This window comes from Typopeltis vanoorti, chromosome 9 (assembly GCF_054136105.1).
Source record: "Typopeltis vanoorti isolate ZY-2024b chromosome 9, IOZ_Tvanoo_1.0, whole genome shotgun sequence".
Classification (NCBI taxonomy): Eukaryota; Metazoa; Arthropoda; class Arachnida; order Uropygi; family Thelyphonidae; genus Typopeltis; species Typopeltis vanoorti.
The window spans coordinates 66,193,323-66,221,004 of NC_143557.1; the positions used below are offsets into that span (position 1 = coordinate 66,193,323).

At 35.9% G+C, this 27,682-nt stretch overlaps 1 protein-coding gene across 1 annotated transcript in view; it reads right to left on the reverse strand.

Moving 5' to 3' along the window:
• Positions 1–27,682, reverse strand: part of RFeSP (Rieske iron-sulfur protein) — a 49,394-nt gene that overhangs the window by 15,202 nt on the left and 6,510 nt on the right. Inside the window, exon 2 of the mRNA XM_090397731.1 lies at positions 13,127–13,270. Within this exon, the coding sequence (XP_090253857.1) occupies positions 13,127–13,270 (144 nt within the window). The remainder of the gene's footprint in view (positions 1–13,126; positions 13,271–27,682) is intronic.

Genomic DNA, 27,682 nt, shown 5'->3' on the forward strand with positions numbered 1-27,682 from the left:
ATACTTCTATTCTTAATTTGACAGTATTTACTGTAGATTACTACTATTATTTGGTTGGGGGTTTCACCATCAGTGAACATGTCTAAAAGTTGATTTCTGTTCACAGAATCAAAGGCTTTTCTATAGCCTGCAAGTGTTTATATGTGCATTGGTCCATTGAATTCTTTATGCTCTTCAATTAGTAATTTCAAAGAAAAGTAACTGTCTACATAGGACCTGCATTTCCAGAATCCATTTTTTGCCGCACCTATCATATCACTATAATGACTTTCTAGTTTATACTATATATATATATTGCAACCACTATTGAGGAGACTCATTCCTTCATAATTTTTGCTCTCTTTACTGTTGCTTTTTTTTTTTTATAAACCAGGAATATGGGTTAGGAAAACCCATATTCCCAGTTTGGAGGGTGGGAAAACGAAGGCTGCTAAGAAGGAGGCGAGGGCTAGATTTTTCTCTCAGAGGGTGGTGCGTGATTGGAATGGATTGCCATTGGATGTTGTGAGTGCAAGCAATGTGAATGAATTCAAGAATAAGTATGTAGCTGGTGTGTGCGTGTAATATGTGGCCTCCCTCGATGAGTCTCTGACTCCCTGGAGGTCTCTCTCTTAATAATAATATTCAGAAAATCTGCAAGTCTTTTCATCAGCATATCTAAACAGTTCCATGTTAATATCATCATCTCTCCATGTATTTATTGATTTGCAGTTTCTGTATGGAAATGTGTTTTACTAGATTATTTTTGGGTTGTGGTATTTGTGATGCTTTTGGAGTAAGTGACCATAAATCCAGAAAATACTGTAGCTGTGCAGTTTTATCAATCACGCTGATTCTTACATTCTCAAGTGTTTCTTGATTCAAATTATTTAAAAATTTTATAAATTGATAGATTGAATTTTGTTAAATCTCTCTCTCTCTCTAAATTAGATATGAAATTATTCCAGTGCCCGTGTAACTCAGTGGAAGTGGCATCTGCCGTTCATGGCACTAGACCACCCGAAGAAAGGAGCATCGTAAGTTCTAGTCAAGTCACGAACTACAGGAATTTTACCAAGCCTTTTTTCAACTGGTTCCTGAGTTAGTCAATCTCTGGCACAGCAAGCCAGTTTTCACTCCCAGAAACTCTGGTTTTTCATCCCAGAAACTGAAGAAAATTGACTGCAGAATCCGCACTATTTTCAAATAGTAAAAATAGTGTTAGGATTAGGACCACGAGACAGCAGCACTCTCAGACACTTTTCTCTTCACAGGAGGCCATGTATAATTAGTGATAGTCTTGGGCCAGCTATCTCTGATTGGTTACTGGTGGAGACTGAACTGCTCCTTCAGTCTCCAAAAGTTAGGGCTACAATGGCCTTGCCTACTCCTTATATGGAAATAAAAGGCATTAGCTGAGAAAAAAAAATCCAACTTCTCCGTGTTACCGCCACTTTTAGTCAAGGATTTCTATCATATTCAATCTTATTTTCAATTGATCTGGTTGATAAATACTTCTTGAAAGCATTTTTTTTTTATCTTTTATAATCCTAGAAATATCCTCATCCCACTGTGTAAGACCTCTTTTAGGACGTCACCTGGTCTTTTTGCCATAAGCTTTCAAATGCTGCCTGTTTTAATTTACTTCAAATGTTTATTCATTTTTCTTCAATTAATTCACTCATCTGCATTGTTAATTTTTTTAACTCTGTTGAAAAAAAAAACACTTTATACTTCTAAGAGATTGGTGTTGAAGCAATCTTCTTCCTAAGTTTCTCCTTTCATTATTCTCAACCATCATGGAGGAAATTGAATTGGTGAGACTACTTCAAAGTGCCAGTTTTCAGTTCAAATCTTCTGTAAACTCTTGTATCAAGAACAAATTTTGCTAATTTGTTATATAGTATTATAATAGTATTATAATCTAGGATTATAAAACCTCTTCAATGTTAATCCTATAACAACCCTTACCAACTTGTACGTCTTTATCAATCACCCCTCTTCCTCCTATTTACTACTCTGTAAATTGCATTTCCTCAACCCTTCCTCATATTCAACATTCCAGAGATCAGAACCTATCTATGTTAATTGCCTCTGGACACTTTCAACATCTCTTCACTCTTTTGAAAACCAGGCAACAGGCATTGTATAAGGCAATCAAGGCCTTATACAATGGAACAAGAATCTCCTTACTTCTACAAGTCAGTGTCCTCTGCATCATTCTCAGAATTTGTTGTGTTGTCCTCACAATTTTGGCAATGTGTCCTCTAAATTTTAGATCCTTATCCACTATCACTCTAAGATCTCTTTTTTCCTCCACCTACAACAATATATCCCCACCAAGCATAAATTCTACATCCCATCTTTGTTTTTCAAATCTTAAAAGGTTACATTTCACAACGCTGAACTGGAATCCCCACTCCTGTGCCTATTCATTCAGTTTATTCAAGTCTTCTTGTAAGGCCACAACATCTGCTTTACTTTTCACAGTTCATTCCAATTTTGCATCATCTGCAAACAACTGAAGGGACATGGTAAACTGGGCGATGGAATAAAAAATTAAATATGCAATTCTATTCTACTGATCTATTACCAGGTAAAAATGAGTTAAAAGAACGGTATAAACATAAAATTTGAAAAATCTCGCTTATAATTAAGTTTATTTTTATTGTGTAGTTAGGTTAGGTTATCTGATGACTATCTAGTATAGGCAAGTAGATGATATATATACTTTAGGTACTTGTTAAAAGAACGGTATAAACATAAAATATGATAAATCTCGCTTATAATTAAGTTTATTTTTATTGTGTAGTTAGGTTACTACAAATTAAACAACAAATTATGTTTGTTAATTACAAAATAATATTAATAAATTAATTAAAAATTTTTTTTTTAAATTTTAATATTGTGCAATTATACCTTTTCATTTTTAAATCATTTTTGGATCACTTTTTTTAACCATCTCTTTCTTAAATGATCCTACAAATTTTGATATATGATATAAACGAAAATATATAATATAAAATATTTATTAACTAGCTGACTCATTTTTTGTATGGGAAATTTCAATATAACTTCTATACAATTCGTAATTCTACACAATAAAAATAAACTTAATTATAAGTGAGATTTTTTAAATTTATGTTTATACCATTCTTTTAACTCATTTCTCAAAAAAATATTATTTAAATTTACCTGGTAATAGATCAACAGAATAGAATTGCACATTTGATCTTTTATTCCGTCGCCCACTTGTCGTGTGCCCCAACTGAATATCTTCATTAAAATTTTCCCCAATATCATTAACATACAGTTTAAGCAGACCCCATAGGTACATCACCAATCACTTTCTTATTCTAAAATATCCCTCTCCCCATACATCACTAGCTGACATCTATCAGAGAGCCAATCTCCAGTGAAATGCACTCTAATATCAAACCCCATCTGCTCTAGTTTGACTATTAACTTATCATCCAGTAATATATCAAAAACCTTTGCAAAATCTAAATATACTACTGTGTATCCATCTCCTTCATACAATGAAGCTGTCATCTTATTGTAATAAGTAAGTAGATTACTGAAACATGATCTCCCTTTAGCAAATCCATGCTTGTCCATCAAAGATAATACCACTGTTGTAACCCAATTCTGGATCCTGGTTCTCACCAGTCTCTCCAACACTTTAATCACAACAACTCACACACACACAAATAGGCCTATATTTTGTTGCTCGAGTTCTGTCACCTCCCTTATGAAGCAGCACAATCTTGTCTTCCTTCCACTCCTTTGGAACCTTGACCAGTACAACACTCATCTCACAACCTTATTAACATCAACTTTGCTCAATTCCCCATATACCTCTTGCTCACTTAGAGTCAGTCACTCCTCATCATCAGCTGGTTCTCAAACTCTCCATGATGTCACATTAACAAGAATGAAAAACCTTTACGAACTACTCAAATATCTCAATTATATCCTCTGCAGTAGTTGTCCTTATACTATTTTCTCTAATCAAATGTCATCCTACCATAATCATTTTTTTTTTTTTTTTTTTTTTTTTTGCTGGCTACATATTGAAAGAACTCCCTAGGATTTTTTTTTTTTTGGCTTCATTAGCTAACTGCTGTTTATACTGCATTTTTGCTACCCTTACCAACTGAGTCACCCCTCCTTGCCTGTTCTTTGTACTCCTCGTGGAATTGATTATTACTACTCATCTTATGTTGCCTCCATAATAACTTCTTTCTCTGTATTGCATTCTTAATTTCTTTATTCATTCATTCCACACCCATCTTATTTAACCTTCTGACCCTTGGAATACATTTAGAGATTGCTTTCACTAGATAGTTCTTGAATATCACCCAGGCAGAAGTGATCTCCTTTCCATCCAACTTTTTACTCCATGCTACACCTGCAAGCTGTCTCCTTAGCTTCTCATAATCACCAGCCTTGAAGTTCCATATATACTCTCTCCTGACAGAAGTCCTCACACAGCTGGCATCCATCCATGTAATCGCTTCATGGTTGCTCTCACCAGAAATTATTACAATACATTTATAGCTTTCTTTGATAACATTTTATATTCTTCTTCAACACTGATAAGGGACACATCTAAAAATTTTAATCTTAATGTTCTGTCAGCTGTTAATGATATCAATTCTTCTTTTTGGGGGGAGACAAGAAGTATTAGAAATTGAAAATAGATTTCTTATGCAATTAAATTTTTCAATTTGTAAGGCTGGGAAATATCTTTTTACATTTTAGAGCAAAAATTGGAAATGTTCTTTTACTTCTTTCATTGTGGATTTTGTACAATCTTTGGCAATCGATGGAAACATTTCCAAATTGTTTTCATTCATTTTATTAATCCAGAATGATATCTTTTTACAAATACCCTTAATATGTCAGTTGATGTAAGTATATTTTCTTTTTGTCCTTGCAGAGACATATTAATTCCATTCATGTAATTAAATATATCTGCAGGTAAGTTAACTTAGTGCACCATATTTGTCTTTTAAGTAAGAAGAAAACTGTAGTTTTCATTATCAAAAAATACAAGTAATTCTTTTTTAAGCTTCAAAACTCAAAATGACACCCCCCCCCCCGAGAGCCACCGAACCTCTATGTGAAACAACAAACATTTGTGTTCTACTTCCTTTGATGTGAAAATTGCATTAAACAGTCCAGTTTTCAAAGGTCTTGATTTTACATAATTTACTTTGAAAATTTCCTTGTTGTTTAGTTTGCATTTCTAACAATCTTTTGAAATAATGTCTGTTTTTGGAGGCATGATTTAAATGAAGTGTATTGAAGTGGCATTTTAATTTATTAGGAACCATTGCACTATTCGGCTTAATTTGTCCACAAAAAAACATAATGGAGAAGGAAACTTTTTCACCAGTCCAAGTAGCCAAAACACTATCTCAAATCACTGCTATAACAAACAAACAAAACATCACGTGATGAACACCTCAGCAGAGCAAGGAGAAGATGAGAGCTAAGCGAGGGGGGGGGGACAATTTGCACATATGTCAATGAAGAATTTGAACAAGTGACCAGAATAAGTTTCATAAAATCTGGACTCCTTGTCAAATTCTTGGAATGTACACAATCCCTGCAGTGCACTTGGCAGAGATACAAGAAATGCCAAAGAAAGTAAAAAGTTCACATTTCACATAATTTCTACAAGACTTATGAGAAGAATTTATTGACAGAGGATCACATATTTCTACTAAAGTACATTACTTTTGAAAAACAATGCACATCTAACTATTTTTAATAAAATTTTTCATGGCATACCAGTTGAGAACCACTGTTCTAGTTCATGTGTTTAAATTTATGTATGTTTTGCATATAAAATATATAGTCTATAAGAACTTCAATTACATCAAGGAAAGAAAGATAATTACTGAATGAATTTTCCCTCCTAATTTTTAGAAACTGGTTAATCTGGAAAGAATTACAACTTTTTACTTCCTCTTTGTTTTTCAAAAAACTGACTGTGCATAGCAAATAAAGCTGACCCTTTCCCAAATAAAACAGATTTACTGTAGCAACAGTAAATAATAGAATAAAATATAAGAAAAAATATTAACATTTTTGACATTCTCCTTTCTTTCTTATGGAACATTTCCCAGAAATCTAAAAAATCCTTCATAATTCTCTAATCTTGCCATTTAATAATTACCTGGGAGAATAGTAGCAGAAATGATAAAATGCAAATAACTTTTTTTTTTTTTTGAAAGATGCTGATGTGTCAAATATTGTATTATTTCATGTGAAATAATACAGGGGATGTACAGTTAAAATTATTAAAAACTGATTATTTTCAGAAGTAATCAATTAAAAAACATAGCAAAGCTGCATTTCTAAGCATAATATTTCCAACAAAGGGACATAAAGAAATTTATTGTCAGATCCAGGTGTAGAAAACCTCTTAATTATTGATTTTTTTTTTTTTTTTTTTGCAGTACAGTCGACTATCTGGTCTCCGTACTATCCGGAGCCCGGATTTTATCACAGAGAATTATAATAATACAGTAATTCTCCGTGATGGACCATGAAGGTGGACATTTCAACCTTGAACCCATGTGTGAAACCGAAGTGGAAGATGAAAACGATAAACTTGTTTCATTGCTCAAAAACGTACCAAGCTGTGAGGATGTCAATGCAGAGGACATTACAGAATGGATGTCAAACGACGAAGTTGATGAAATAACTGACAACGATATTGTGGAAATGGTGACACAGAGGGAAGAAGAAGAAGAGGAGGAGGAGGCATCCTTAGATGACAGGAAAAATCTCATCCCACATTCAGAAGGGTTCAAGACAATTGAGGCAGCGCTACAGTACATTAGTGAGCAGGAGGAAGCGACGCCAGCTGATATCATCTGCTTGTGTAAGTGGAGGGACATTGCGTCGCAGAAGAGGGCTAAAAGGGTGAAGCAATCATCTATCAAGGACTTCTCAAAAACTAAAAACTGTAAGTTTTGACTCTTTCATCTTAGGCCTACCTTTTCACAATTGTGTGAAAAGGTAGGCCTAGAACTCCGGCCTGCCCTTCCACCACATTAGGCTGGATAGTCGAAAGTCTACTGTAATTATTTTTCTTTCTACAAGCTTCAAGGAACAGATGAAACAGTTTTAATTTTGACTTTAACAAGAAACACATTGGCCAGTCATAGTATGCTTATCTTCAATGCTGTAAATGCAAATGAACAAATTACCTCATCCTGTCCCACAGCAAGGTGAAGCATGATTTGTCCCAGTTTACATCCAAAGAGTTCATTAAGTATTTTATTGTGATTTTTGCGTTGGGATGTGTACAAGAAAGCACCATTTTTTCCTACAAATTTATAAAAACTATTTTCTGAAAATTGCTTTTTCAGAAATAGTTTTTCTGAAAATATCACTTGATAATATTTCAGGCTATATTCATATGGAAACTGCTTGGTGTTTTATAAAATAAGAAACTTGAAACTGAACAGAAATTGGAAGACAATGTTCATTTTTCTGATTATATTTTGAATGAAAAAATAATTTTTACATATCCATTTTTCTGCTTTTATAATCACCATTTGGCATTAGCAGTACACTGCTGTTTCACCTTGATAAATAGTGAACTGAACAGTTTCTAATGGAAAAAAATAATGTTATGCATCTATGTTGGCATAATGAGGTCCTTGATAATAAGGTAATCCAATATCTTTCCATCTACTTGCTGAACAATGTGTCCCTTCCTCTTTTTTTTTTTGCCATGCTTGCCATTACATTGAATACATTAATGGCAGGCATTAATAGAAGATATGTTGATGCACCAAAGGAAAATAAACACTAAAGACTAGGAATCAAAGACAAAAATGAAGACCTCAGCGTTGAACTGTCAAATAATTCACCAGTGAGAACTGCTATAGATGCTTTTTTTAATTTTTTATGCTGACTCCATACATGAAAGGTCACAAGAACTATAACACTACTGTGTGGGCAAGTGATTAAGAAAAAAATGTAGCCTGTTTCTTAAAGTGGGAGGTTGTACACAGTGGTAAAAAAACAGTATGGGAGAGACTGTTCCAAAGAATAGAGGTGGATGGAATGAGGGAAGCTGATGAGAAGTTAGTTTGGTGTGTTTGAAGCTGGACAGTGTATGAGTGTTGACCAATGGCTACTCTAGTTTTTTATGGTTAAAAGCAAGTGGAGGAATGGTAGCAACCAATTCAGAGGAGCAATACCCATTAAAGTACTATAGAAAAGGCACAGCTGAAACAGTGCCTATGATAATGTGGCTGAAGAGAGTGTGAGAAGGAGTGTATGTTAAGTGGAATGTCCTATTCTGAATATTATCAAGAATTCTTAGAGAGGTCTTGGATGCTCCACCCAAAATGTGGGAACAGTACTCCAAAGGTTTATGTATCTGAGACTTATAATGTTAGGAGTTAAGAGAAGTCATGTTCAGAAGAGAAAAGAACACCAAGCTTTTTAGAGGCTATGTGAGTAATATTTTTGTGCCAGGATAAACTGGATGTGACAGTCAACTCAAGAAAAGAAAGTTAATCTTGAAAGGAAACTGGAACATTATCAAAAGTGAGAGAGAGATGAGGAAGAATTTTTCTTGTGGGTAATAACTCAGGCTTGAGTTTGATCTCTTTACAATGTAAAAATTTCAAAATGCACTAAAAACTCAAAAAACAGAATGAGAACTGAATTGAACAGGATAGCATTAGAGGCTATTGAGCACAGATGAGAAGAGCTTTGGAAACAATTAACTAAATATCTCACTACAGCCCAAGTTACCTCTAACATATCTCAGACCTAATATTATTAAATCTAAGAATATGCTCCATATAGAAAATAAATATTAAGAAGGTGGTAAGATATTCTGGAGGTTGTCGAAGAAGCATAGAAATGGAGGAAAGAGTGCTGTAAAAGGAGTTAGAGATGATAAAGGTAACATGAAAACAGGAGAAAAAGATATCCTTGAAGTATGGAGTAATTACTTTGAAAAATTGCTAAATGAAACAAGCAGTAATAGCACAGTGGTAAAAAACACTCAACAGGCATTCAGTTAGGAATACATATCCATACTTGAAGTAGAAAAAGCCATCAAAGGCTTGAAATGTGGAAAGGCAGCAGGAGTAGATGATATTCGACCAGAAATGCTAAAGTATGGTGGTATAAGTCTTACAGTGGCTGCACTGCAGAGTTCAGAAGGCCTGGACAGAGGGGCAAATTCCTGATGATTGGAGTAGAGCTCTAATAGTACCCATATATAAAAAGGGAAATAAAACTGAATGTGAGAATTACAGAAGTATTTCCCTGCTGAGTGTTCCAGGCAAGATTTATGCCAGTATACTTGAGAAACGGTTGAGAAGAATTGTGGAAGAAAAGCTCGGTGAAGAACAAGCTGGATTCAGGCCAAATAGAGGCTGTCAGGATCAGATCTTCACTTTACAACAAATAGTTGAGAAATCATGAGAATAAAACAAAGATCTGTATTTAAGTTTTGTCGATCCAGAAAAGGCATAATTGGCAAGGTGCCAAGAGAGAAGCTATTCAATATGCTACAATTATATGGTGTCAATGGGGCATTATATCAAGCAATACTTAGTCTGTATTTGAGTTGTAAGTCGGCAGTTAGAATTGAAGGAAGTACAGGAAGATGGTTTAATGTTAAATCTGGTGTGAGACAAGGATGTACATTATCCCCTCTGTTATTCATTATCTATATGGATCACATTATGAAGGAAAGTGGTATGAAACATGATATCAGAATTGGAGATGTTAATGTCAGCTCATTGCTTTATGCAGACGATGTTATACTTCTAAATAAATCCACTATAAGTTTGCAAGAGTCCCTGACTAAATTGAATAACTGTTGTAATAGATATGGTATGAAGGTCAGCATTAAAAAGACAAAGACAATGAAAATAGGTAGAATTGCTGAAAATGTCAATTGTGTTGTGAATGGGGAACCTGTGGGTCAAGTAAAACATTTCAGCTACTTAGGCACGATTTTTACTGAAGATGGTAAATTTAATATGGAAAGGGACAACAGAATCAACAAAGCTGGTATGGTAGGCAGTCAATTGAATAAATTCATATGGAATAAGAGAAAAATTAGTCAGAACACTAAATTAGCTGTATACAAGACAGTGTTCAAACCAGTTTTAACTTATGTATCTGAGAGCTGGGTCAGAAATAAAACACTTGACCAAAGACGAGAGACCACAGATATGAGAGTCCTGAGAAAGATTAGAGGTGTGAACAGATGGCATCAATGGCAATATCATATTAAAAATGAGGATATTAGGAAAGAACTTGACATTGTCAGCATCCAGGAATGCATTAGCAGAGATAATCTCAGGCGGTATGGTCACTTAAACAGAATGGGCGAGAAAAGATTAGCAAAACACGTTCTCTGCCAGGTTGGCAGGAAAACGACCCAGAGGAAGACCAAGATATAGGTGGATTGATACGGTACAATGTGCCTTAGACGAAAGAAATATAAGATCTGATAATGATAATATTGGAGTCTTGACAAGTAACACTCTGATTTGGAGGAAAATTGTAGATAGGAAGTTAGTAATGATGTAAATTTTTCATGTAGTACTATCATATCCTGTACACCCCTTGAGGGTACATGTCATACTGATGATGATGATGAGAATATGCTCCATTTATTTCCCACTGCCTTAAAATGCTGCTGGACAAAGCAAAAAGATAAAACCTTTAATTTTAAACTTCAAAGATTTCTTCCAATCAATTGATAGACACAAGATATTCAAAACTTCTGTTTTTATTGCATACCCTCCAAATAATTAAAGCAATAGTATAGTTCGCCCACCGATTAGAGGTCCCTCGACACTTCTGCGCATCTCAGAAAAAGGAGAACCCATTCCGATGATAGGGTAATCAGTCCGTATTGTGGGATGAGTTATTATTACCGGTCGGAAAATTAACTTCTCTTTTATGATTATTGTAATTAACTATGTTGCTTGTATAACAGTTGGAAAATTTTACCTATAAAGCACGTAATTTCGCGTGTTGGTGACCAATTCGGACGGCCTTCATTTCTCTCTCCCCTTCAGCATGAATCGACTATTCTTGGAAAGACGCGAAGCATGGACCTAGAAACGGTGGGCGAACTATAGAACCATATCAGAACTACCATGCAAGAAAAGGTCAGTAAAGTGATGACATAGCTTTCCCTTTAAACTGCAGTTCTACAGGAAAGCTGGCACCATATCTTTTTATTAATTACCCTTGAGTATGTTTTCAGACACAAAAACAGGTATGAAATAATTCCTGAAGAATTGAAATGCCAACCCACAAACAGTTTCTGCTTTGCTGCTGTTCTAACTGAACTGAACAATCAGACTACTCAAAACCACTAGATAATCAGTGTTAAAATGCAGCACTGACTGGGTTAATGCTAACAGCAAAACAGGACAAGTTAAACAATCATATTCTGTAGATTTTTAATACAATCGTTATTACAGTGACACTCTGACAGTTAAAAAAAAAAAAAAAAAAAAATCAATTTCATACAAGCCTAACTAGTATCTGGAAATTCAAACTCATCACCACAAATAAAGTTCATATGGTTACATAAATGTAAATCATACTTAGCTTCCACACATGGAACATCACTGCTCAATGCAGTTAATATCAAATATCATCAGTAGCTTTGGTACAGCATAAAACAACAAAATTACACAATAACCACAGTAAATAACATTAAGTGCAAATATTTTGTACCAAAAATAATAGTACATCTTCTGTGTGTGTGTGTGTGTAAACAACAAGCAAATCAAAGAACGGGAATACAAGGTACACACAATAATCAATTTACCAATTAAAAATGGTTGCCACATGCTAGAAATTAATGTTAATAAATATTTTGAAACTATTTTTGATGCTTATATAAAATTAGAATCTCCCAAACTTTTGGGAGAGAGAAATTAGGTCTGTGTAATAGTTGGGCTTCACTACTTTGAAAAGGTGTTCATATTTAAAACTGTTTCTATGGAGAAGACAAGTTTCATCCCACAGGATACCATGTTTAGTATCAATGCCATTTTATGCTAGGTCACACTTTTGAGGTTTCAGGTATTCAATCTGGTATTGATATTCATTAATTCATTTTCCCACAGAATGATCTGTCTGCCAAAATACATCAAATTATATTCAAAAGAGATATCTGTGATACTTCAAAATTCTACCAACAGGCAGAATTTCAAAAAATATCAGAGATACCAGAAATATATGCGATTGTAACTCTGCGATCTGAAGAATCCTGCGGTGTTAGAACATAGGAGTCAGTTATCTGTTTTTTGGATTTGATTAGGGTTTTAACCATTTAATTCCATTAAAGTTTTGATGAGAAGTTCTTCTTGTAAGCTTGAGGAGAAGTTTAAGCCTGTGGGGAAAAAATGAACAACAACATTACGAACCATTTTACCAATTTTAATTGGTAAACCAATCATTGCATGTACCTTGTATTCATATTCTTTGATTTGCTTGTTGTTTACACATACACACACAAACACACACAATGGCACAATGATAATGTACTGTTATTATCAGGAAGAAATATCTGCTTTTTAATTAAAGTTTACTGTAGTTATCATGTAATTTTATTATTTACAGTTATGCCACAGTTACCTCTAAAGATTAATTTGGTACAGCATGCCATCGAACAACACTAGCATATATGTAGTAAGACTATATTCCCAATACAGTCAATATTTGAAGAAAGCCGACAAAGACATCTAATAGAAACACCTCAGAAAAGTCAACGAAAGTGGTTGGGACCACCCACTCAAACATTCATCCTCACCTACATTCAGTGTGCTTGCTCTTTACACACCAACTATTGGAAAGCCAACAAAGCAAAATTCTTTATGAAGATGAGACACATAAACACACATGCCTACAGACATTTACCAGTTGGCACATAATAGAACAATCTGACTCACCTTTATTTAATAGACTATCTATTGAGATATAATACTCTTGGAGATATATCTCCAAGAGTTATTATATGCATATTTCTGTATACATTTCTCTATTCATACATGAATAAACTAAGATAATAAATGGCAGGCGTATATAACACATGCTAATTAAAAACTGGTCTATTATTGTTTACCTGCTACTATTAGATAACTGAACAATTTACGTGCATCTTCAGAATCCTTAGATGATTTATTTGCATCTTTGACACTATCTCTCCGATAATAACTGTAATCTGGAAAACTGATATCTGTGTGCGCAAAACGCACTTGAAGTGGACCTGTCGATAAATTAAAAACTGTTAATATATCTTATTATAATTGATGTACATCAATCTCCTCATTTATACTGGCTTAACTAAATTTATTTAAAACAAATACCCGAACATATGTTTTCATTATATTTTATAATCAGCCTAAACGATAACACAGGCACAAGGATTTTATAATGATAATCAAAATAAGTGGATTCTAAGTATGTCAGGTACAGAAACTAAATAAATGAAACTTTTATCAGGGTTCTTTGTTATAAGGTATGCCAAAACACACACACACACACACACATATATATATATATATATATACGAGGGAGGTCTGAAAAAAGTTCTCAGCCTTGACCACAGATGGTAACATTATCAGCAAGATTTTTTTTTTTTTACAAGTTGGTACATCAGTCATGAGCATCCATGTGAAATTGCAAGTCATTCTATCAAGTAGTTTGTTTTATACAGCTGTCTGAAGAGAAAGTGTTGCCTGTATCCCTTGAAATGGATAAAATTGAATATTGTGCGGTTCTAAAATTCTTTGTAAAAGAAGGTTTAACGGCAAAAGAAATTCATTCGAAGTTTATAAAAGTTTATGGGCACTCTTCTCCTTCATTTTCGACAATTAAGAAATGGGCTGCCAAGTTTAAACGTGGCCATACCAGCCTTCAAGATGATCAACTTGAAGGACGTCCAAAAAGTGTAACAAAACTAGAAATCATTGATCAAGTGCACAATATGGTAACGGATGACCGGCAAGTCAATGTGCATGAAACTGCTGAGACTATAGGCATTTCAAAAGAACGTGGACTGGTTATTACTAACACGATGTTCCAACATAAAAATGTGTACAAATTCATATGGAGAGAAGAGGCAAGGAATAAGAGAAGTCTCACTGACTATGTTATTGTTGATACTGATGTTTTCTCCCTGGTGCAGGACACCGGAGTGTACAGAGGATTTGAAATTGGATTAGTCTTGAGCAGGATAAAATTGAATTTCATATTGAAAAGAATAACATGTAATAAAGTTTTAAAGTGAACGAAAGTTAACCAGCTCTCAGATGTGAACCGTAGACTAAAATACACAAAGATTATAAAAAAAAATGAAAAATAATGAGAACAGTAACCAAACCTTGGAGATTCATTGGCAAGCCTTGAAGAAAACCCTGATTGATTCAGCCAGAGAGGCATGTGGTGTGGTTGTCTGCAAGGATAGAAAAATCAGAACTCCATGGTGGACACAGGAAGTTAAAGAGGCAGTGAAGGAAAAGAAGAAAGCATATCAAAAGTTCCTGACAAATAAGTCAGCTTTTGCTCTTAGAGAATACAGAGACAAATGTAAGAAAGCGAAACACTGTGTAAAACTAGCTAAACAAAAGTCATGGGAGGACTTTGGCAAGAATATAGAAAATAAATATCAAGAAGGTGGTAAGATATTCTGGAGGTTGTTGAAGAAGCTTAGAAATGGAGGAAAAAATGTTGTAAAAGGAGTTAGAGATGATAAAGGTGACATGAAAACAGGAGAAAAAGATATCCTTGAAGTATGGGGTAATTACTTTAAAAAATTGCTAAATGAAACAAGCAATGATGCCAGCACTGTGGTAAAAAACACTCAACAGGCATACAGTCAGGAACACATATCCATACTTGAAGTAGAAAAAGCCATGAAAGGCTTGAAATGTGGAAAGGCAGCAGAAGTAGATGATATTCGACCAGAAATACTGAAGTATGGTGGTATAAAAGTCTTACAGTGGCCGCACTGCATAGTTCAGAAAACCTGGACAGAGGGATGAATTCCCAATGATTGGAGTAGAGCTCTCATAGTACCCATATATAAAACGGAAATAAAACTGAATGTGGGAATTACAGAGGTATTTCCCTACTGAGTGTTCCTGGCAAGATCTATGCAATTATACTTGAGAAACGGTTGAGAAGAATTGTGGAAGAAAAGCTTGGTGAAGAACAAGCTGGATTCAGGCCAAATAGAGGCTGTCAGGATTAGATCTTCACTTTACGACAAATAGTCGAGAAAGCATGGGAATATAACAAAGATCTGTATTTAAGTTTTGTCGATTTGGAAAAGGCATATGACAAGGTGCCAAGAGAGAAGCTATTCAATACGCTACAGTTATATGGTGTCAATGGGGCATTATATCAAGCAATACTTAGTCTGTATTTGAGTTGTAAGTCGGCAGTTAAAATTGAAAGAAGTACAGGAAGATGGTTTAATGTAAAATCTGGTGTGAGATAAGGATGTACGTTATCCCCTCTGTTATTCATTATCTATATGGATCACATTATGAAGGAAAGTGGTATTAAACATGATATCAGAATTGGAGATGTTAATGTCAGCTCTTTGCTTTATGCAGACGATGTTATACTTCTAAATAAATCCACTACAAGTTTTCAAGAGTCCCTGACTAAATTGAATAACTGTTGTAATAGATATGGTATGAAGGTCAGCATTAAAAAGACAAAGACAATGAAAATAGGTAGAATTGTTGAAAATGTCAACTGTGCTGTGAATGCAGAACAAGTGGAACAAGTAAAACATTTCAGCACGATTTGTTGTCTCTTTCCATATTAAATTTACCATCTTCAGTATGAAGATGGTAAATTTAATATGGAAAGAGACAACAGAATCAACAAAGCTGGTATGGTAGGCAGTCAATTGAATAAATTCATATGGAATAAGAGAGAAATTAGTCAGAATATACAACTTGTATACAAACACTGTCTTGTATACAACTAAATTAGCTGTATACAAGACAGTGTTCAAACCAGTTTTAACTTATGGATCTGAGAGCTGGGTCAGAAGAAAAACACTTGACCAAAGACTAGAGACTGCAGATATGAGAATCCTGAGAAAGGTTAGAGGTCTGAACAGAAGGCATCAATGGCAATATCATATTAAAAAGGAGGACATTAAGAAAGAACTTGACATTGTCAGCATCCAGGAATGTGTTAGCAGAGCTAATCTCAGGTGGTATGGCCACTTAAACAGAATGGGCGAGGAAAGATTAGCAAAACCCGTGTTCTCTGCCAGGTTGGCAGGAAAATGATCCAGAAGAAGACCAAGATATAGGTGGACTGATATGGTAAAAAGTGCCTTAGACAACAGAAATATAACATCTGATAATGTTGGAGTCTTGACAAGTAACAGACTGATTTGGAGGAAAATTGTAGATCAAAAGTTAGCATTGATGCAAATTTTTCACGTAGTACTATCATATCCTGTACACTCCTTGAGGGTACACATCAGTGTTTTGGCAATGGGAAAGTTAAGGGATCTGCACCAGTGCTGTAACGAGGGCATGGCGAAAGAGGTGGCAGCATGAGCGCAACTAGGTTTGGGGCACAAATTGTAAAAAATAAAAAAAAATAAATAGATATAAAAGTCCACAATTTTATATTGTATTTTTAAATTTCGGCAATACGCCTCTTTAGACACACAAATTCTGCAAGGCACTGCAACTCATTTTGATGGGGTTAATAGTAAGTATTTAACATCTTGCATTTAGTAAAATTTAACTTGTTACATTTAAATTTTTCAAAATTTTTGTCATTTTTGGATTGAGGGGGATGTAAGTTAGACACTTGCGTTGGGTTGGGGGGGTGCAAGTTAGAAACTTACCACAGGCGCTTCTTACCCTCGTTAACGTACTGATCTGCACTATGAATTGTTGGAACATCCACCCTATTCCCCAGATTTGGCTCCCTCTGACTTCCATCTCTTCCCAAAACTAAAAATCTTCCTCGCTGGTCACCATTTTTCTTCTAAACAACAGATGATTGCAGCTGTAGAAGGGTATTTTGCATATCTTACTGAGAACTACTACAGGGATGGGATAATGGCAATGGAATAAATGTATTAGTCTTAAGGGAGATTATATGGAAAAATAAAATTAATTTTGAAATTATAAATTCGAGTGGTTAGTTTATCTGTTCTCCAGCCAAAAGGCTGGGGGCTCGAATCCTGCTGTGGGCATGGATGTTTGTGATTGTCTGTGGAAATGCTAGTGGTGGTGTAGTTGGTGGAGACAGAGAGTTGTAGAGAAGGTGCCTCCCTCCCTTGACGAGTCTTTGGACTCCCTGGAGGTGTCATGTAATAATAATAAATAGTTTTCATTTCATTTCATTTCCCTGGCATCAGAAATTTAATAATGTGATATCCTGATGGTAATCCAATGATATTCCAATAATCACCATGCCATTCGTCACTCACTTCTTAAGGTTTTCAGAAATAAGTGTAGAGGAGAATGTTTTCTAAAAATAACTGGGTTTATAATGCCAGCCTAGTTGGCCAAGTGATTAGTGTATCTGCTCTCCAACCAAAAGGCTGCAGGTTCGAATCCCAACATGGGATGTTTGTAATTGTCTGTGAAAATGCTGGTGGTGGTGATTGGCAGTAGATGGTGTTAGTAGTGATTATGGTAATTGTAGTCGGTGGTGGAGATAAAAAGTTGTAGAGTGGGTGACCTCCCTCGATGAGACTTTGAACTCCTTGGAGGTGTCATGTAATAATAATGTAATAAAAAACTACTAATAAAGCATAACCACATGTCTGGTTATGTTTCATTAATTTCATAATCACATGTCTGATAGCTTCATCAGTTTTTTTTATTTTTATTTATCAGTGGCTTTAACAGGCACTTAAGCGCCCACAGTCTTCCAAGTATCCTTGGATTTCCTAACTTTAACACGAGGACAAGGCAGTTACCCTCCCCCCATACCTCTAAGTATTCTGGTCTGTAAATTGCATGTGTTCTACTGTTGGTGTGTGAGTGACGAAAAACCGGAGTTTCTGGGAGAAAAAAACCCTCTACCTAATTATGAGACCAGCTAATTCACCTTCGAAAGAGACCAGATAAAGGTTCCTCACTTCACTGACGGGAATGGAATCCAGGTCTTTCTAGGTTCAGAGGCTCTAACTTCATCAGTCATCAGTGTTAAAAATAAACATAAGAATGCAAAAAGATTGGATGTGCAATGATACATTGAAAGAACTATTAACAGTATAAATTAATGAAGTTATTCATTACAAGTGAACCATTAATAATCTGAGCTAGACTTCACACAACACAACGTTTATCAATCTTATAATATTTCAATGCCTCAGTTATTATAAACAGAGGTGAGAAAGGTAGCAAACATCACATTTGTAACATTACTATTATTACGGGCAACTCCAGGGAGTCATTAGACTCATCGAGGGAGGCCCCAAATCATATTCATCACAACTATCTGACATTCATACAGTATCTATCATACCTCGCCTTAAACTCATTCACTGTCACAGCATCCACCACAGACTCAGGGAGCGCATTCCACTCATTCACTACTCTAAAAGTAAAGAACCCAGCTCTAACACCTTTACTAACCACACTTTTGCCCAGTTTCCATGGATGTCCCCTAGTCCTCCCACAACCAGCCCTGTTCTCAAAAATATCTTCTGAATTAATTTTATAGAAACCCTTCAGTAATTTGAATGTCTCAATCATATCTCCCCTCCTCCGCCTATCAACCAATTTTTGTAACCCACAAATCCTCAACCTGTTCTCATACGGTTCATTCCACAGACCTATCATCTTGGTCACTCGCCTCTGGATCCTCTCCACATCCTCCCCATCAAGAAGAAACCTAGGTGACCAAATCTGAGCACAGTAGTCTAGATGGGGTCTTATCAAGGCTCGATAGAGAGGAACAATAACCTGCTTGTCTCTGCTTGTCAACGTATTCTTCAGCAACCAAGTGATTTGATGAGCTGTTTTGGTCACTTTTGCAATGTGTCCCCTAAATTTCAATTCCCTATCCACCAACACTCCTAAATCTCGTGCCTCATCAATTTCCTGGAGCAGGGTTCCACCAATGCAGTAAACTGCCTCCAATCTTTTCACCCCAAAATGCATAACCTTACATTTTGCCACATTAAACTGACATCCATTCTCCTTAGCCCAGACCTCCAATCTATCCAAATCATCCTGCAAAATTTTGACGTCATCTGCATTCACTATTGCCCTACCCAACTTCGCATCATCCGCAAACAAATGAACTGTTCCTCTCAGATCATTTCCTATATCATTTATGAACAAATTAAACAGCATTGGTCCAAGAACAGATCCTTGTGGCACACCACTAGTCACAGGCCGTCTTGTGGACTCTACTCCCGAGTAAACCACTCTCTGATATCTCTCCGTCAACCACCCTCCTATCCATCTCACCAACCCTATGTCCATTCCCATATGCTGCAATTTACTGATTAGAATTCCATGTGGAATCCTGTCAAAGGCCTTGGCAAGGTCCAGTAGAATCACCGTAAACCCATTACCCTTATCCAGTTCAGCCGTCACTGTGTTATAATACGTGAGCAAGTTACTGAGGCATGACCTACCCTTCACAAAACCATGCTGTCCCCGATACAGTATCCCATTTTCTTCAATCCAATCTTGTATTTTCCTTTTGACTATTTTCACTAAGACCTTTACAATGATTCCTGATATGCTAATCGGTTGGTAATTTACAACAGCAGTCTTGGAACCACCTTTATGCAGTGGAACCATTTTCCCCTCTTTCCACCCGCTCGGGACTAACCCAGACCCGAGACTCAAATTAAACAAAATGGTCAAGGGTACTGACAATTCTTTAGCTGCTTCTCGTACAACACGAGCTGGTATACCATCCAATCCCACAGATGCATTGACATTGAGGTTATGCAATAGACTACTCACCTCCACTTCATTAACCACAATTCCCGTATAATCTACTGGTTTATTCGTTTCTGCAATGTCACCACCTTGATGATATACTTTTGCAAAGTGCTCACTCAGTAACTCAACTATCTCAACTGATTCAGTTACCTCCCTACCATCGGCATTCTTTAAAATCAATCTGCCATGTACATTTTTCCTTTTACTTGCTACATATCTAAAAAACTGTTTAGGATTCTCTTTAGCCTGCATGGCCAATGTTCTTTCGTAATCCTTTTTTGCTTTTCTTACCACACTCGTCACCCTTCTGGCCTGTGCTTTATACCGTTCATGTGCCTGCCGGTCACCCTTCTCCTTAAATTCCCTCCATAGTTGTTTCTTTTTTTGCAACTCAAGCTTAATGGTGTTATTCATCCATTTAACCCCTACTTGATTTATTATTCGGACTCTAGGTATACAGTCAGCCATTGCTTCATGCAAGCACTTCTTAACTACCTCCCATGCACTATCAACTTCTAGTCCTTGCAGTTGTACATGCCATGGCACTGAACCAATCAAACTCCTAAGCTTGTCATACTTTCCCGCCCGATAATTCCACATGTACCCTGTCTTAATTGAAAATTCTACACCTTTAGCCACCTCCCAAGTTAAGACCCTATGATCACTCTCACCGATTGGTGGCAATGTGGTCATATTTGTTACAGCCAAATCCTCAGATGTAATTACTAGGTCAAGCACTCTCTGACCCCTAGTATTTTCCATTACATGCTGTCGCAGATAGTTATCCCTTAATAACCGCATAAAATCCAGTTCCTTCCTCCCATGTGTCCTCTCCTCACTCCAATCAATGCGACCATAGTTGAAATCTCCCATAATAATCACCCTCCTTCCACCCATTTCTTCTATTTGCTTGTGCATACTGTCACCACCATCTTTTCCATCACCTGGTCTATAGCAGCACCCAATTGTATATTTAGTTCTGCTAGCCACAATCTCACACCAAATGGCCTCAAATGTGCTCTTTTCTCTATCCTGCAATTCAATTTCTATTCTCCTTGGCTGGAGCTCATCAGCTATCATCAACAATACTCCTCCCCCCATTTTATTCTCTCTGTCATTCCTGAACACACTATACCCATCACATTCAATCCCACTAGTTATATCATCTACAGTCAGCCATGTTTCACTAATACCTATAACCTGTGGTCTGGAAGTGCCAACCATGGCCAAAAACTCTTCCTTCTTGTTCCTAATACTCCTAGTATTAGTGTACATGAATTTAAGACCCCCATTAGCCCCAACCCTACCTTGATGCCTTATATTAACTATCCCACTCTGATTTGTTGTCCTTATTTGCTCTGGCATATTTTCCATACTTTATACCATTAGTAGCTCTTTTTATATATCACAATACAGCTATATTTGTTGCATTTTGTTAATTTTTCATTGCACCTTAATGAAATTACTAGATATCCAAGTGATATGTAGGTTATATTTCATTAGGTTTACTTATCACGACAATTAAAACTGTGGTATAGTTCGCCCACCGATTTGAGGTACCTCGATACTTCTGCGCATGTCAGAAAAAGGAGAATCCATTCCGATAATAGGGTAATCAGTCCGTCTTCTGGAATGTAATAATAAACAAACTGAGTTTGTTTATTATTACAGGTCGGAAAATTTAGCTTTTCTTTTACGAACATTGCTGTTTTTAAAGTGTAACTATTTTGCTTGTATAACAGTTGGAAAAATGTATGTAGAGTGTTAATATGTGCAAATACTGCGTTCTACATAAAACAATGTCACTTCGCTCCATGATAAGTTTCCTTTTATTCTGGGACTTTTTAAAACAAAATCCGATTTAATGAAGTATTTTCCTTAAAGTTTCTCTTTTCCAAGGAAAATTAATTTTTTCTTTAAGCACAGGAATCAATTTCGGAACAGTTGGCACTCTTTTCTCGACCACGTAAAATTCGTGAATAGTTCTTCTTATAACGTCTACATCAAAATCATTCAAAGCTACGGTTTCGATGGGTTTCTTTCTCTGGCGCTTTTTTTTTTTAGGAGATTTAAATATTGGCTTACCTTCACCTTTTGATTCCCTACGAATTCTTTTAACAGTCGACCCCGATACGCCCGCAATTGCACTTGCACGTTTTATGACTTGAGAAAGGGGAACAAGAAGACGGCCTTCTTACGATTCTTTTTCGCAGAATGTCAGCACATTATTCAATATTCTTTTGCAAGAGCTACTGAAACGTGTAACAATAGAACTTGTTGACTGTACTGGATCCATCATACAAATTAATAATAAAAAAATAATGCAAAAAGAGAACAACAAGAATCAAGCTAGTACTAGTACAGCGACAGACAAGAAAGCACGTGATTTCGCATGTTGGCGACCAATTCGTACATCCTTCATTTCTTTCTCCCCTTCAGCATGAATCGACCATTCTTGGCACCAAGCCAAGAAGGGATCTAGAAATGGTGGGCGAACTATATCTGTTAGTTGAACAACTAATTCTTTATAATTTTCAGTTGTATTGTTGCTTATAAGTCTTTCAACAATATCTCTAAACAATTTTCACCTGCTAGTTATATTTTAATGATTTCTTTTTGAATTCATCTTTTGTAAATCTTGCAGTTAGGTACTAGTATGTAGGCCCAATTTTTTTTTTTTTTTTTTTTTTTTTTTTTTAACAGTTTTGATTCCCAATTTAATATACAACAGTAGTAAAAGGATTTTCTTGTGATCAACAAGGAATTTATATTTTATGTTCTCTTTCTGGTGTAAAATCATTATGAAAGGTAGTTTTTTGACAATGACTGTCCCAAGCACAAAATGTGCAACGTTTTGTAAATGCTTCTTGCATACTCAGCAAGGATAAATAATTTAGAACACAGAATTTAGAAAGGATGCAACTGCTTTGAATTCATTAAAAATATTTGAAAAATGGTAGTGCCTGTACTATATTACAGTAACCTCCATGAAAACAGTATACTCATTGTGGGAGGAACACTCAACCAGCAACATGTCTATTATACTGAACCCTGCATTCACAATGTGTTCCATTCACCAATAACTCTCCACATAAAAAATCTACTCCTCACACCCTTCTTCACCATCTTTATAAGACTTTCAGGACTGACCTCACATTTTTCCCATCTTACCATCCACTCTTTTCATAATTCCTTCTGTATTAATCTAGTAAAATCCCTTAACCAACTTGAAGTTCTCTATCATATCTCCTCATATCCACCAAACTTTGCAATCTACATTCCCTTTGCATAACCAACACTCCAGAGTCCTGATATCATTTTGGCCATTTGCATTTGGATCCTCTAATTTTTTCACATAACAATGAAAACTAGGTGACCAAATCTGAACCCAATAATAGTCCATGTGTGGTCTGACCAATGCCTTATACAGAGACACCACCTCCTTAATGCTATATGTCAATGTACTTCCTATCATAGTAGCAATACAATGTGGCCTCAGAACTTCAGTCCACTGTCTGCCATCATACCAAGATCCTGAATCTCATTAACTACCTGAAGCACAGCTCCACCAATTCAATGCTTAGTCATATATCTCTGCAACACAAAGTGTAACACCTTGCACTTATTAATATTAAAAACTACAACCCCACTCATCTGTCCAAGCTAAAAGTCTATTCAAATCTTCCCGTAGAGAATTAATATCAGCAGTACTCCTGATAATTCTACCTAACTTGCATCATCAGCAAACATTTGAGGATCCCCAGTCAATCCACATGATATCATTAACAAATGAGTTAAACAGGAGGCCCAAGAACAGAATCCTGAGGCATGCCATTGGTCAACTTCCTTTCCTGAGACACTGCTCCATCATACATAACTCAATGGTATCGTTCAGAAAGCCAATCTTCAATCCATCTAATCGATCTGCTATTCAATCCTATCTTCTGCAGCTTATATCTTCCATGCTATAATCTATCAGATACTTTTGTACAAAGTCCAAGAATATCACTTATATATGAATCTCTCTTAGCCAGCATATTTCATATTATCATAAAATGTAAGCAGATTGCTAAAACAAGATCTACTCTTCACAAACCCATGCTGACCATCACAGAAAATCTTATGTCCACCAACCCAATCCTGTATTGTATTCTGTCTATAATTAGAAACGTTTGTACTAGAACCATACTTGTTCTGGAGAGATACTATTTTGCCTTTTTTCCACTCCTTATGAACCTTCTCCACTGCAAGACTGTCATTAAATAGCTAGGTCAAGAGTATAGCTAACTATTTTACACATGCCTTAAAAATACGTTGTGATTGTATCATCCTTTCACACAGAATTATTTACATCTAAATCTAACCCAAGCAACAATTGATACATCTCTGATACTTTCATCCTTTTTATATGTTGCACAGTATCATTTACCAGTATGGTATACACTGATGAAGTGTTCATTAAATAATTCCACTATACTAGCTGTGGTGGTTGTGGGCAGTAGATGGCGTTGATGTAGGTGATTGGTAGTAGAGGTTTGGTAGTGCAGATGGAGTGTTGTATAGTAGTTGTCCTCCCGCGATAAGTCTTTGGACTCCTTGGAGTTTTTTTTTTTTTTTTTTAATTGATTGCTAAAATATTTATACATACAATAAACATCTTGTGTGACATTGCACCTTATAATTTTACAGAGCTCAGCACTAAGTGCTGCAATTCCTACATTGGATTTCAATTAAAATTTTTAATAATATTTTTTTGCCTTTATATTATGTATTTACAACACATGTTCTTCTAATATTAACAATGAATATTAAACAGAATTTTTTGTATAATTTTTTATTTATTTATTTATTTTTTTTTAAGTTTGAGAAAGAGTGATTATACATACAAATTTCTGCATTTGCTTATAAGGATTACTTGTAGATGAGTAAGGCAAGTTAATCCCACCTACTTCGAAGCTTGGGTTAGCTTTTATGAAGAGAGTGGGATTTAGCCTTCACTATTTGTGTTGTTGCTACTGTTTATGTATGGGATGCAGGCATTGAATGCTAGTGATTTGTGATGTGTATATTAATATTAATGGTTTCTTAACTTTGTTGGTATATTTTCCAGAGTTCGTTTTTTAATGTTCTGTAGTTATCTACGTGTTTTAACTTTCTTGGTAGGTTGTTGAGTTGCGTAGGTATCTGATGTGATCTCACAAAAGAACCGTATGAGTTATTGAAGGGTGTGGGGATGTAGAGAGTTGTTGTAGGTCTTGTTATACGATATACAGGGTGTTCGGGATAAATTTGACATATTTATAATTAATTATATTTTTCCGTAAGTTACATGTATTAACACACACTTCTCTTCATTTAAAAGTTTGGACCCTTCTTCATTCATATACAAGATGTCAGAAAGGATGGATAGCTGGAACCCACCTGAATCATGGAAGAGAATAACATGTATCATGATGATTCGTGCCCGCCATCAAAATAAGGATATTACGACTGCTGCCCAATGCTCCCTGAATACAGTAAAAACAATCAGGCATGAACTAGAGACTTGCAATGGTGACTACGAGGATGTAGCAAGAAGAAAGATCCCTAGCAGACGATCTGATTGCGTTCGTACAGCAGAATTCCTCGCAAATCTGCAGGAACAGGTGTTGAAGAACCCTGGCATTGGAATTCGGGCTTTGTTCGTGGAGTTGCTAACTGTAGTCAAGCCCTGGATAACAAGGGTAGCCAATGGTAGGCCGTATGTATGGCAGCAGGATTCGGCCCCTTGCCACACCTCTGGGAAAAGTCAAAAATGGTTGTCTGAAAATTTCTACGACTTCACCAGTCCAAATGTTTGGCCTCCAAACTCCCCAGACCTTAACCCCATGGATTATTTTGTATGGGGCGCAGTTGAAAAAGACACCAATCGCACTTCCAGTAATACAAAAGCCCAGTTAATGGATAAAATTAAAACAGTTTTTGCGGCCCTTCCCAGGGAGACTGTAGCATCAGCTTGTTCGAGGTTCCGAAGCAGAATTGAAGCTGTGATCAATGCTAATGGTGGTTATTTTGAGTAAATCTTGTTGATAGTATTGTAATTAACTCTGCCTGTAATGTTTTTTTGTCAATTCATTAAATTTAATAGATACAAAGAAGATTTTCTTTTTCCTTACGAAACTGTCAAATTTATCCCGAACATCCTGTATGTCTGTTGTTTCGATAGGTGATGTTGAAGTAATTCCTTGTTAATGTCATGTAGTGTTTCAGGTTTTTAATGCTCAGAATTCTGTGTATCGCCATGTGCTTGTCGGATATTGGTTGTTGCGTGTAAGGTGTCCAGATCACTGTTGACACGATTTTCCTGTGTAGTGTTTCTAATTTTGTTAGGTGGCTGTTTGATGTATTTGCATAGACTGTTATTCCGTATCTGAGTAGGGATTCACAGATACCGTGATATAGGAGTTTTTTTATGTTGGGTGGAATAATGTCTTTAACTTGGAAGAGTTTTGCTGCGATGATTCGGAGTTTGGTGTGTAGGTATTCTATATGTTTTGTCCATTTAAGGTGGGAATCTATATAGAGACCGAGGTATTTTGCGTGTGTTACAGGTTTGATTTCGGAACATTGGCAGGTATTTTTGTTGTTAATGCAGCGGTATGTGTGACAATGTATCGATAGTGATGCAGGGCGTATGATTCTTGGGTTGTGTATTATCAACATCTGTGTTTTGGTGCCGTTGATTAGAATTGCGTTTTGGTGGAAGTATGTTGTGATTTCCTTTAGGTCTAGTTGTGCTTTGCAGAGAGCTGTGTTAATGTCTGTGTGGATTGCTAGTAGTGCAGCATCATCTGCGTGTTGAAATATTTGACTTCTTATGGATATGTTATGAACATCGTTAATGTATATGTTGAATAGAGTGGGTGATAATATGGCACCTTGAGGTACATCGTGTTTTACTTGCATACTCCGACTGTGACATGTACCTATTTTTGTTACTTGTGTTCTGTTTGAGAGGTAGTTCTTGAACCATGTATGCAGTGTTCCTCTTATACCTATTGAGTATAGTTTGGTGAGTAGTATATCATGTTCAAGTGTGTCAAATGCTTAGGTTAAACATTCAGCAGTATAAGGACGGCGTACTTGTTTTTGTCGAGAGCTTTGTTTATTGTGTCGGCAATGTCTTCTAATAAAGTAATGGTGCTTTTTGTTTTCTGAAAGCTATATTGGTTTTGTGAGATGATATTGTATTTCTGTAAATAGTTCTGTAGTCTGGTGTGTGTTATTTTTTCTAGAATTTTTGAGATGACTGGTAGTGTAGCTATTGGTCTGTAGTTCTGAGTATCGTTTCTTTTGCCGTGTTTGTATATTGGCGTAATTACTGCAGTTTTTAGTTGTTGTGGAATAATGCCTGTGTTGAATATTATGTTCACGAGTTTCAAAAGTATTGGATTTATTTGTTCAAAGTGTGTTATAAGGTCTGTGAGTCTTATTTTGTCTATTCCTGGAGTGGTCTTTGGTTTTAGTTGTAGGATTGCTTCTTTCAGTTCCTGTTTTGTTATGGGTGGAAAATACATTGTTTGTTGTTGACTTTGTGTCGGTAGTTTTTTGTTGATCGTTAGTAGTTTGTCTTTTTTGAGTTGTGTGATATTGTTTGTGAAAGCATGGTTGAATGAGTCTGCTAGTTCCTCTTAGTTTGTGTCCTGACTGAAGCTTTTTGCAATAAAATCTTGTGCTGAAGT